The sequence below is a fragment of the Oncorhynchus nerka genome, linkage group LG22 (genome assembly GCF_034236695.1).
Source record: "Oncorhynchus nerka isolate Pitt River linkage group LG22, Oner_Uvic_2.0, whole genome shotgun sequence".
In the NCBI taxonomy this organism is placed as follows: domain Eukaryota; kingdom Metazoa; phylum Chordata; class Actinopteri; order Salmoniformes; family Salmonidae; genus Oncorhynchus; species Oncorhynchus nerka.
In genome coordinates, this window is record NC_088417.1 from 72,796,985 (window position 1) to 72,809,620 (window position 12,636).

At 42.1% G+C, this 12,636-nt stretch overlaps 1 protein-coding gene across 3 annotated transcripts; it reads right to left on the reverse strand.

The window, feature by feature from the left end:
• Positions 1–383: 383 nt before the first annotated feature.
• LOC115105651 (rho-related GTP-binding protein RhoG-like) lies at positions 384–4,544 on the reverse strand. 3 transcript variants are annotated; one of them, XM_029627905.2, is made up of 3 exons: positions 4,488–4,544; positions 4,207–4,323; positions 384–3,506 (listed from the first exon to the last, which is right to left on the reverse strand). In XM_029627905.2, the coding sequence occupies exon 3, from the start codon at positions 3,463–3,465 to the stop codon at positions 2,890–2,892; it is 576 nt and encodes a 191-aa protein (XP_029483765.1). In that variant the 5' UTR covers positions 3,466–3,506; positions 4,207–4,323; positions 4,488–4,544; the 3' UTR covers positions 384–2,889. The 3 variants fall into 3 exon arrangements, with proteins under 3 accessions (XP_029483765.1, XP_029483764.1, XP_029483763.1); XM_029627904.2 differs by having other exon boundaries at positions 4,202–4,323; XM_029627903.2 differs by having other exon boundaries at positions 4,132–4,323; positions 4,488–4,543.
• Positions 4,545–12,636: the final 8,092 nt, after the last annotated feature.

Consider the following 12,636-nt stretch of genomic DNA (forward strand, 5'->3'; position numbering starts at 1 on the left):
CATGCACTACCAACTGAACTACACAGGAGCTACACCAAGCACAGTGACAATGAAATGTTTGTGTACAGTGGTGTCACAGCAAAGTATGATGTAAGAGTGTTCAATGTGAATGCTGCAGCTGTTCTCTCTGTCCTTTGTTGTGGTATGTGAGCAAACTGTAAAACCAAATCTAGGCGCTTGTCTCAGAGTATATTGAAAGTGTTTTTTTTAGTTAGGGGGTGACTTCCCCTCGCTGGCTCTGTCAATGGAGGTGTTGAATATTCCTCCTGTTTATACAAGCATACAGTCTAATATTTAATCAGTTTTTGTGCTGAGGTCTTCATCATTCAATAGTGCCTCAAATATACAACGGAAGACATGTACAAAGTTGAGAAACACAAATGTAAACTTTTGAATTTACATTTTACATTACATTTATTTGGCATGACTGATATTTTCAACAGAATTGTTATTCAAGTGGGTTGCAGTTAAAATGACTTTTTAACACACAAATCAAAAACCACATACCACCATACACTCCTTCAAGGCCAAGTCATCTCTTTCAGCTAAAGGAGATTAAAAAAGGCTGAACTTGAATTTTCAGCAATTTAAGGCTGTGTGCAGCAGGGCAAGTCTGGGGAATACCAAATATATGGTTTGGGTCACTGTACCACACAGGACCCAGCCTTTCATTGATTTATAAGTATAGCAGAGAAACTCCCCCAAAAATGTTTACTTAGGTGATGTTTCCTTGATGCCTGCTCTGACAACACAATAGATTGAAGAAATTAGTTGCCCATTCTTTTACAGTGCCGTAATTATATAAGCGTAAAAATCTAATTTTAAGAAATTGTTATCAAAGTAATTTGAAAAGGTAATGCATGTGTTACTACATAATCATTTATCTAAAATATTATGTATTGTAAAGTACACACAGACTTCTCATTGTAAAAAAGGATTAAATAAAAATATATAATCAAGTCGAGTGTTTACATATAATAGGTAAAGACCACTTGCATCTGGAATTAAATGGATTATAAAATATCCAATGCCAAATGTCTCTTTTGGATCATAAATACCAAACCAAGCATCTTTAGTCTGCAGTACAGAATGGCATTGAGCTGCAAAGATACAAGGGAATATGTATGGTGTATATAAAAAAAAGTGAACAAAATTGCACTTCTTAATTTAACCTTTATCACCTGTTATACATGTCATGGCAGATTACCTGTTAAGAAACCTATGACATTCCACCAGAACCCATTTATTATCGGGTAGTGGTGGGGCAATCCATCTGTTTGAGAAGACAAAGACTTCCACACAGAGGAAGTGCAACTTTAGTTCTCAAGTGCTAGACTCTGTAGGTTTCCACCACATGTGTCATCCAGTCAGCAGATTAACTATGACTTATAAAACAGGTGTCCATAAAATGCAATATTTTATATTAAATTCAACCAGCTGACCCTGTAGCCCTTAAGGACATAAGGTGCACAGACCCCATATGATGTCACCAAAGGCACGAGGCAAACGACAGAACTAGTCATTCCAATAACCACCAGGCACTGAAAGAATCCTGCTAGAGTGGTTTGGATAAAATATGTAGGCACTCTCCTCAGGTAGGCATCTGCCCTGCAGCAGAGGCATATACCTTTCCACAACACTAACCCACAAGCATGTTCATACAGCCCATGCAACATTAGTAACTGTTAGGGTTACAGCTCCTGTTGCAGTATTAGTCATACATACTTTCCATTACACCTAGATAAGTTAACACAGTTAGCCTCAAATGAGTAGCATCACTGCTGACATCTGGTACCTTCAAAACACATACGTACCTATATGAGGGAGGTAACGCTAAACAGTAGAGGATTTTTACGACATCCTAATGTGTAGCATTAATCAGCACATAGATTTCTGTGACAATATAACATGGAATGCATTTTCCTTGTGGTTTCTGTTTGACTTCAGACAAAAAAAGAGAGTTTATTACACATAAGCAGGTAAGCAGACAGAAGTTTGACTTTTGGGGGGAGGGGTCTCAATAATCACTCATAAAATTATTGCTTCCAAACTTCTTCCAACAACAGCAATACAAATGGAAGATTCATCTTTGGGATCTGTTTACCTAGCAGACACAGACATCCAAATCTGTATTCAATCTGAGACAATCAGGACTTTGTTTTAACAAGAAAGCATTGTGTGCAATGGCAAGCTCAAGGCTTTACAGAGTAAGAGAGAGAGGAGTGTGAGTAACTGAAAGAGCAATAGGAGACAGACTGATCTAATCAGTGTGCCTGTGTTTGGGGTAACAGTGTCATACATACACCCACCCTTGCTTCTCTCATTCCAGTAAGGCTAGTTCAGCTGATGTCCTGCAACCCCAGGTTATGAGCCACTTTAGATGCAAACTGTATATCTTACTGACAGCTCTAATGCAATAAGACAATAACTATAATGGCACAGGGGATGAACAAAATGTTTAACACGGTAGATATTGATTGACACAAAATTCCTGTGATTCACATCAGATGAAAACAAGGGCAAAGTTAACAGAAAACATTCAACACACAAGACTGGCCTGATGAAGGAGAAAAGCAAAGCAGATGTAATCTTCTTAAACATGTAGCTGTAACATGTCACTTAAGGCAGCTGAGAAGACCATCGAAATCCCTTGGCATCTTCATTTTGGTTCTTGATTTCAGAGGTACAAAAAAAATCCATAGGAAGGTTGATGGCATCAATTAAAACCATATCTTAGTTGAGAGGACCTCTTGACAATCAATTAATATAGAAGCCAGGCAAAGCTAACATTGGTGAGGGTTAGAACGTGGAAGGCCTATTGGGAGCCAAAATGGCCTAGCCAATCATTTGAGTCTCTTCCCCCAGTCCCCCTGCAGTCTAGGCGCAAAGTTATAACAGAACACACTTCTTGTCATTCTTCTTGGTAACGGGGTAGAGCACAGCTCGCACAGCCTCTGCAAACACCTCCCTCACACCTTCCTGCATCAGAGCTGAGCACTCCAGGTATTTGACAGCACCAATCTGCTTGGCTAAGGCATTGCCCTGCTGTTGGGTGGTGGGGGTCAGGCCGTGCTCCTTCAACTTCTTTACCGCCTCCGTATCTCCACGCAGATCCTGCTTGGTGCCCACCAGCAGCACTGGAACTCCGGGGCAGTGGTGGGATACCTCTGGGTGCCACTTGTGCCGTACGTTGGCATGAGAGGAGGGGCTGCCGATGGAGAAGCAGATGATGAAGACGTTGGTCTGGGGGTAGGAGAGAGTGCGCAGGCGGTCGTATTCCTCCTGGCCTGCCGTGTCCCACAGGTTGAGGCTGATGGCGCGGCCGTCCACACTTATCTGGGCGCTGTAGTTGTCGAACACGGTGGGAATGTACTCCTCTGGGAAGGCGTTGGTGGTGTAGGAGATGAGCAGGCAAGTCTTACCCACAGCGCCATCACCCACCACCACACACTTTATGGTCTGCATGCTTCCCTCAGCCACACTGGCGACTAGGGTGCCTGAAACAACTGAGTGAAGAAAGGAAAGAAATATGACCATAAGTTCTGACAGTGAACTCAGAGGATAAAAACAAAGTGTTTTTCAACATGGTCCTTAATGTAGAGGCAGAGATGGTTTACCAACACACAGTAAGATAAAAACACATAACTAGAACATTCGCAAGAATATAGCTAAATGCATGCAACAAATATGAGCCATGAGCCAAATATTAACGTTACCTAGATAAAGTTACTTGCTCAGCTAGCTACTTCGTTAGCAAACAAGATAGCTAGTTCACTTTATTCTCGTTAGCTAGAAGAAAGTTATACTATTTACTTTGCGAGTTAAGTAGACAAACACAATAGTATAATTGAATACAATTAAAATAGTTATGTACAGGAAGGACAGCCGACTGTTTTAGCTAGCTATCCGGCAGGAAAACCAGATAGCAAGCTAGTTGGCTCAAAGTTATCTAACTAGCCACCTAGCACGCGCTTGTTTCCGTAGCTAGATAACGTTAGCTAGCTATGAACTTTAGCTAGCGTTAGCCACAGCTACACGCTAAACTAAACGCTACGTTGTAAAATTGTCCGAGAATAAGACTAACTTGTTGGAAATCATCTGTAACCAGGCTAAATTAAGAACACAACTCACGATGAATTTAGTAGGGAAGTTGAAATGTTCCATTAACTGAGCTGAAAGTCAGGTTATTTTGATAAATTACCCCACCACTTCTTGTCTCGCGCCCTCCTCCTTTCGTTGTTGTAGCAAGTATTTCATCCGGGGATTCTTGCCCAAATTGTATTGTGTTCTGGTTGTTGTAGTAGATAGCTGCCACACTACAGTCTGTGTACAGTGGAGGAGTCAGTTATTTAACAAAAGCCACACAGGTAACAGACCAAATTACATTTTCGTAGTTGTATTGTTTTGTGTGGAGTTGGAACTAGCATGAATACAAGGTACGAAATATAGAAACTTTCAATGCATTTTCAATTAATCAAGTCACCTACAAGCACACAAACCCCATCAAAGTGGGTTTTATTCCTGACCAGATCCTTCTCTGTTCATCCCCACCTCATCCATTCACGCCATATTCAAGCATCTTGTTGAATATACCACCTCATCAATACATAATTTTTCCTTTATTTTGCTACATTTTATTATTGCAGGTAAATTCACCAGACCCATTGGGTGTTCTTTTATTACCTACCTCATAATATTAATCACACATTCAGTAGTAAATCATTATAAAAATAGATGCATCTATTAAATTAGCTGAATAAAAAAACAGCATACAGAGTGATGAGCAAACATTTCCAATTATTTCATTACCTTGAATAATATGTCTAGCATAGTAATAGAATATTCTACTTTCAAACTTTCACCACAGCTAAAGCCAAGGAAGTGTGATATTACTAATACTTGTAATTTTCTTGAATCCCAATTGGAATCTGTTCATATTAGATATGAGGGTTTTTATGTACGTCTGGGTCATAGACCGAGTGGGTGTGGGTGGCCTCACTTCCACATGGATAGTGGAGTTGGGAGCTTCCACCTGTGGCCAGGCAGCTTTTTAACTGGGGTTTTTGTTACTGTGGACGGCTGCTCCTGTCCTTATTCACAGCCGCAGCAGCAATGACAGCACAGTGTATGACCTTGGCACTGGTGGTCACAGAGCTCTGAAGGGCACGGCAGGGTATAGAGGTATGACAGTCAGGGTGCAGGGGTAGCCGCTTGGACACACACAGAGCTGACTCCATCACTGGCTACACTTTGACTTCCATCTCCCACCACTTTAGCTTTGTTTTCATCTGCTTCTTCTCCTCTGCCTTTTCCCTCTCATTATAATTTGCCATCTTCCTCTCCATGTCCTTCTCTTTCTCATTGACCTACCTTTTTCCCTCTCTTCCTTATGCTTTACCTTCTCTCTTTCCCTCTCACTCCCTCCCATGATCTCTCCCTCCATCTCTCTTTCCTGCTCCTTTATCTTCTCCTTCGGTTTGTCTTTTTCTAGTAGTTGACAAAGTGGATTCTTTTTTTGTCTGCTCATTCAGATAAATAATTTTCTCCCCAACAATCGCTTCCTGTCTGACCTCAGTATAATCTCTGGAGGTGGATGGAATTGGGGAACGCATTGAGTCTCTGAGAGGGAGAAGTGAGGACCATGTGGAGGCTGCCTCTGACCTTCCCTGCATTTTGGGGATGGCAGAGGCTGTGGAAGTGGGGATGGCAGAGGCAGTAGAGGAAAGGGTGGAAGTGGGGCTAGCAGAGGGTGTGGACGCCCTGCTCCTGGGCAGAGTTTTTCTCTGCAGCCTAGAAGCTGGTGTACATAACTTTTTGCTTGCATGTTATCCCCCTGGACCTGGGGTGCTGCCGCTCTGTGGACCTGGGGTGCTGCCGCTCTGTGGACCTGGGGTGCTGCTGCTCTGTGGACCTGGGGTGCTGCCGCTCTGTGGACCTGGGGTGCTGCCGCTCTGTGGACCTGGGGTGCTGCCGCTCTGTGGACCTGGGGTGCTGCCGCTGTCCTGCTCCTGCTTGTCCCTCAACTGTGAGTAGCAGTGGGCACTCTCCAGAGATGACTGTGGGCTGTCCACCGGAGGTGTGGTCTCCTGGGCAGGCATACTGTTGATGGGGTTAGAGGGGGGAGCTGCCACAGTCTGCTGAGGCTTTGTCTGGGGTGGTGGTCCCATCACCAGTGATGAACAGGTGGCTATGGAGCAACATCTCCCTGTCCTGTCCCAGTCCCTCTCCATCCTCCACCCTCTGCTCACTTCTGTTCCTGAAGCTCCCTCTTTGCATTCTACTGAAACACAATCAGAAGTGTAATCAAATTAGAATAATCATTTAGGGCAAATAAAAGTACATTGATGGAGGTCTTGCCAACCAGCACACATGCATTATTGTAGCAAAACAATATTCATTCATATCAATGGGAGAAGTGAAAATATGGTTGAACTCAAACAGATGCTGCTTAGTTGCTGACTTCTAAAGATGTCTGAAAGCGAACGTTGAAGGAGTAAAAGATGCTGCAGGCCTCCTCCAGCTTAAACGTGACATCATCCTCACAGAAGAAGTCCACCAGGTCCTGTTGGGCCTGCAGTAGAGCTTCCACCTCTGCCTCCTCCAGCCTCCCCTCAGTGCTCTAACAGACCACAACAAAAGTCTTGCAAACTACCTTTCATAACTTACGATTGTTAGTCCAAATTCCAATCAAATTACTTACAATGTAAAGTAATTTCTGAAACATTGAAATGGCAGTCTTGCGGCCTTACTTTGAGATATTATAAATTATTTTTCAGGAAGCACTTACCTACAGAAAGGATTTGATTTGCTGTTGGAGAGCAGATTGTCTGAATTCTCATCTCTAGTGCAGTTAGTCTGCTGTGCAGCTGAGACAGATGCCCATGCACCACATCCACAGACAGTCTGATGGGTGAGAGAGAACCGCAAGAGGTGAGATTAGTCTGTAAAGGGACCTAACATTGCTATTAACAATGGACTGAATGAGTGAATTAATGGATGAAGGAATGGCTCAATAAACCAACCCACCCACATAATTGATTACTTTACATCTGTTTTTGAGCTGGGTAAACCCATCAAACATGCGAAAACTGTTACAGTCGTGGCCAAAAACATTGGCACCCTTGCACTTTTTTCAAATAATGCACATTTTCTTCCAGAAAACAAAAAAGTGGTATCCACGTATGTCTTTGGTTTGCATTTGAACAAAACAAAAAATAATCGTAATAACATACCAAATGTTAGCATATTACACAAAGAAATTCTAAAACGGCACGGACAATGTTATTGGCACCTTCTAGAAGTAGTTTGAAATAATTAGATTTCAAGCAGGTAATGCTCCTTTACTTTGGAATTGAACTCACATATGGTGAGTTGCAGGTGCCTACAATTTATAAATAACTAATTCAACCAGCTTTAACAGAGGAAAGGACTCATTCTCCTGTTTTGCGGCACAATGTATGCTGCAATGAGCATGGAGAAAATAATTATATGAGGTCAGACACAAGATTGTAGCCAAGCATGGACAATCTCAAGGCTACAAGTCCATCTATAGAGACTGTGATGTTCCTGTTTCCACTGTACGTAATGTTATCAAGAAGTTTAAGGCCCATGGCACTGTAGCCAACCTCCTTGGACGTGGCAGCAATAGAAAACTTGATGGAAGATTGCAGCAAAGGATTGTTTGAATGGTGGAGAAAGCACCTCGCTCAACTGCCACACAGACCTTCAGACACAAGTTACGACAATTAACTCGTACCATTCATCACCAACTCAATGAATGGGGGTTATATGGTAGGACACCCAGGAGGACCCCACTGCCGAGAGAGAGACTTAAGAAAGCCCGACTGCAATTTGCTAAAACACATCTGAACATGTCAAAATCCTTCTGGGAGAATGTCATGTGGACAGGTGAGACCAAATGAGAGATTTTTGGTAAAGCACACCATCTCCATGTTTACAGAAAACAAAATGAAGCTTTCAACGAAAAGAACACCTTCCCTACAGTCAAACATGGAAGTTTGGGGATGTTTTTTAGGGTTGCTTTGCTGCCTCTGGCACTGGGTGCCTTGAACGTGTGTATAGCATCGTGAAACCAGGAGAATACCAAGGCATTTTGGAGCGCAATGTCGGACCCAGTGTCAGAACGCTGGGTCTCCGTCAAAGGTCATGGGTCTTCCAGCAGGATAATGACCCCAAACACACTTCAAAAAGGACTCAGGAATGTTTCAAGACAAAATGCTGGACTGTTCTGAAGTGGCCAGCACTAAATCCCATTGAAAACTTGTGGAGAGATCTGAAAACAGCAATTGGGAGAACTGGAGCAGTTTGGACAAGAGGAGTGGGCCAAACTTCCAGTACAGTAAAGGAAGCTCATCGATGGCTGTAGGAAGGGCTTGATTGCAGTTATTTTGACTAAAGGCTGTGCTACCAAATTAAGTCTAGGGTGTCAATCATTTTGTCAATGCAATTTCTGTTTATTTTCTCAATTAAATGGATATATTAAGTTCTGAATCAAAAACAAAGTTTCTGTAATATTAACAGTGAAATAAATAATTGTGGAGACCAAATACTTTGGTCAATTTCAACTTATATTTAGGGAAAATTGTGAGTTACTTGAAAAGTACAAGGGTGCCAATATTTTTGACCACAACTGTATAATGCTGATTATTTTCTGTTTTAAGCATGTGAGAACTATGTCAGCAACTGGTCATGAAGCACTCATAACATCCTAAGTATGTCACTGACCTGGAGGCTGGACCCACATGGCTCAGCTTGAGGGCAAAGGACAGCAGTGTTATGTCTTTCCTAATGGCTTCCTTGGAGGGGGCAGACATTATTATTTCCTTTCTGAGAGACCCAAGCAGGATGGCTGTAAGAGTCGAGGCTGGCTCTAACCTTTCGGGGGCCCTAAGCGAGATAATTTGCCCATCTCGCGGCAAATTATTTAAGTGGCCCCTCTCTTGACAGCGGAGATAAACATTTACGTTTTAAAGTACATTTCCTGAAATTCTACATATTTTGCCATGGGGCAGAGAGAAAGATTTTGCAATTTTACAACAATTTGAATGCAATTCTACTCATTTTGTGATGGAGCAGAGTGAAAACATTTGCAGTTTTACAGCTTATTTCCTGCAATTCTACACATTTTGCCATGGGGTGGAGACATTTCTTTGCAGTTTTAAATGCCTACAAGAGAGAATTCACTTTTTTTCTTCAGCTGAAAGACAATGTCCATAGTTTGCCCATGATGTTGCAAAATGATTTAAAATAAGTCATTGTTTTAGTCAAAGTATGATATATTTGGGATTGAAGTGGGAAATTGAAGTGGTAACTTTGGATATTATCCGTGCCAATGCCGTGTGTTTCACCTATGCTATGACATGCTAATACTTTTCAGTCTAGTTTCTTTTCAGGACAGTTTCATTTGAATGTTACCACCCACCAGCATGGCATTGTTTATTAATCAGAAACACCTGCAAAGTTCTTCCTCTTCGCGAGTCTTCGCGAGTCTCGACTGAGCTATATAATGGAAACCTACACTTGGTCGCCTGAGTCATGGAACAAATTAAAACAGGGGGTGCAAACTTATGTTTTTTTGTTGTTGTTCCCCCCTAGCAAATGATCATAATCCATTGGACAATTTGTCAAGTTTCACTTATTTTTGAGCTAGTCTGTATTAAATAATATATATGAACATTTTATAAATGGTAAAATTGTGAGTGATATCATTTCATTTTGGAACCCAGCTCCCCAAGATGGTTTTGAACACACTCCACTGCTTTGATCGGTGCAGCTAGAAATCACAAGTGTCTATCCTATCATGATGGCACCTGCAATAGAAAATGTGTTTATCTATTTTGTGCGGTTGTTACATTTGTGTTGGTGTTTCGTGTCCAATGCGCTGAGGGTGTTGTTACATATAGTATCATTTGCGGCGTACATCAAGAGCAAAGTCATTGTAGCCATCACTTCCCCTAGCTGTGAGAACCATGGCATGAGCACAGGCTGACGTGGCATTGCTGTAGGGCAGCCTGCCAGAAGCCTACCAAAGGTTGCGCTGTGTCCATTACAATGTAGAATCTAGTCCAAACCGTTCAATAGATAAGCTATCCATATTACCGGAGCTTAATTTTATTATTTTGATGTGAGGCCGCAATATATAGAAAATGCCAAAACTTTGGAGATAACAATAGATGGCAAAATAAAATATTTTCCATATCCATCTGTGGTGAAGATTTCCCTAAATACTTATTACAAATCCATCTCCAGAACCAGCCACAGCCTAGCCAGCTGGCTAATCTTTTGAATACAGTGTAGCAACAACATAACATTAGCTAGATAGATAAGGTTAGCATGCTAGCTAGCTACACTGACAGCTGTCAGTGCCCTATTTCTTGTTATTTCTCCACTCCATGTGGAAATCCACAACATTCCAACCCCCAATTCGTGAATATGTATTAGCAGCCTACATCATTCTTTGGACGTGAAACCTAAACGAGAAATTACGCTATAGGACAGGAATTACGCCAAACTAGGGCCGGCATTGCCCTCTGGTGTGGGCCTCTGAAGCTAAATTCCCGACAACTCAAAAAACAATTCATGACTTATGCCATGTTAAAATGACATCGGAGTGAGAATGACTAACAAAATCAATGGGGGCCCGCTGGAGGTCAGGGCTCCTGGGCGCATCCCCTGCGTGCCCAGTCAGCATTCGGCCATGATTACTACAAGTTTAGATCGCTGGCTAGACTAACTACCAATCAAATATTTGACATGGCTAATTTTCAGTTAATTGAGTGACTGACATAATGAGAGAAATTGCTGATGCACAACCAAATTTTGAAATTGCACCTGGTGTTTTTTACTTTTCTTACTCTCAATAATAAGTTGAGACCCCGACTGAGTTTGGGGAGGGTTGGGGGCCTAACCGACTGCTTATGTCGCATATTGTCACGATCGGCGTAGTGAGGAGACCAAGGCGCAGCGTAATGTGAATACATGATACTTTTAATAAAGATAGGCACTAAACAAACTATACAAAATAACAAAACGAACGTGACGCTATGATACAAAAGTGCAAATACAGGCAACTAGACAAAGATAATAGCCCACGAAATACCCAAAGAATATGGCTGCCTAAATATGGTTCCCAATTAGACAACGATGAACAGCTGCCTCTAATTGAGAACCAATCTAGGCAACCATACACATACATAAACACCTAGATAGTAAACAACCCCATAAACCTACAAAACCCCTAGACAGTACAAAAACACATACATCACCCATGTCGCACCATGACCTAACCAAAACAATAAAGAAAACAAAGAATACTAAGGTCAGGGCGTGACACATATGCCTGAAAGGAGTGTTTTAACATCCATTTGTGAAGTATTTAGCAGATTTTTAGCATTACCACATAATGCAACAGGTTCATGTCTGGTTGATTGGCTTTGGTGTCAGCGAGTTTGAGCAGAGAGGCGACGCGGAACCCAGCAGCATTACCTGTGTAACCTCCCTGATGATGAAAGTCAGAAGGTGTGACACGATCAGATCATTCCTTCCCACTTCCACTCATTCATACTCATGCACTCAATACATTTGGAAAGAAGAGAGAATAATGGTTTTCAATATCTGGCTCCATTGGCTGTCTAGGTGCCAGATGACTGCTACTTGCGGTATTCATGTAGTTTCCTGCCCTCGGGACCAGCCGTAGGATGGAGTGCAACTCTTGGAAGCTCAAAAGCCCTAAGAAAGAGAGTAATATCACTAAGATCAAATCAACAGGCAAGTCAAATAAATCTTCTAAGAAAGTTCAGGGATCTGAGAAAAGCAACGGCAATCACTATGGCTCATGCTCACCTGTGGCTGCAGACACCATGCAGCATGCTGAAACACACAGTGAAGACCAGCCACCAAAAAAAAAATGTAATCACCTGGGCACCTACACTACTAGGAGCATGAAGAGGTCAGAGTCTTCAAGATGATTATGCTCCGCCTGGTATGCCCTCAGACATCTCTCCTACAGAACAGGACACATGACTCAGTACTCTGTAGGACAGAAAAACATGTAGACATAAAGACCTCTAAATACAGACAGATAATATGGAGAGATAGACATAACTCCACTGTACCTCAGGCAGCATTTTGCACAGTTCACTGAGCATGTCACTCCCATAATGCTGCCCAGCCCCCTATCTTCCACCATCTCCCTCACTGCATTGTGAAGACATGAGACAACAGTTATAACATGGGTCATACCTCTGTCTCTAATATTTGTTTGGCCAGGGACATATTACATGGCAGGGATTACATTTAAAAAATGTCTGATAGTGACATTATTTTGCAAGCCTGATGAAAGTGGGCTTAAATTATGCTTCCCATCTCTTGAACTGCTGGAGGAAAATCCCTAGTTTCATACTGTGCTTACTTGGAGGCATCACCAGAAGTCAGACATACAGAAACAGATAATAACAGTCAGAACAACAATCAACATTGTTGCTCGATCCTGAAACACCTCTATTATTCCCCAAATGCTGTCCCTTTTCATAAATTGAGCCTCTTTTTTTATCCTCCCTTTCTTACATGTCACAGTCCTTCCTTTCTTCACTTTCCTACCCTTGTTATTTCACAGGG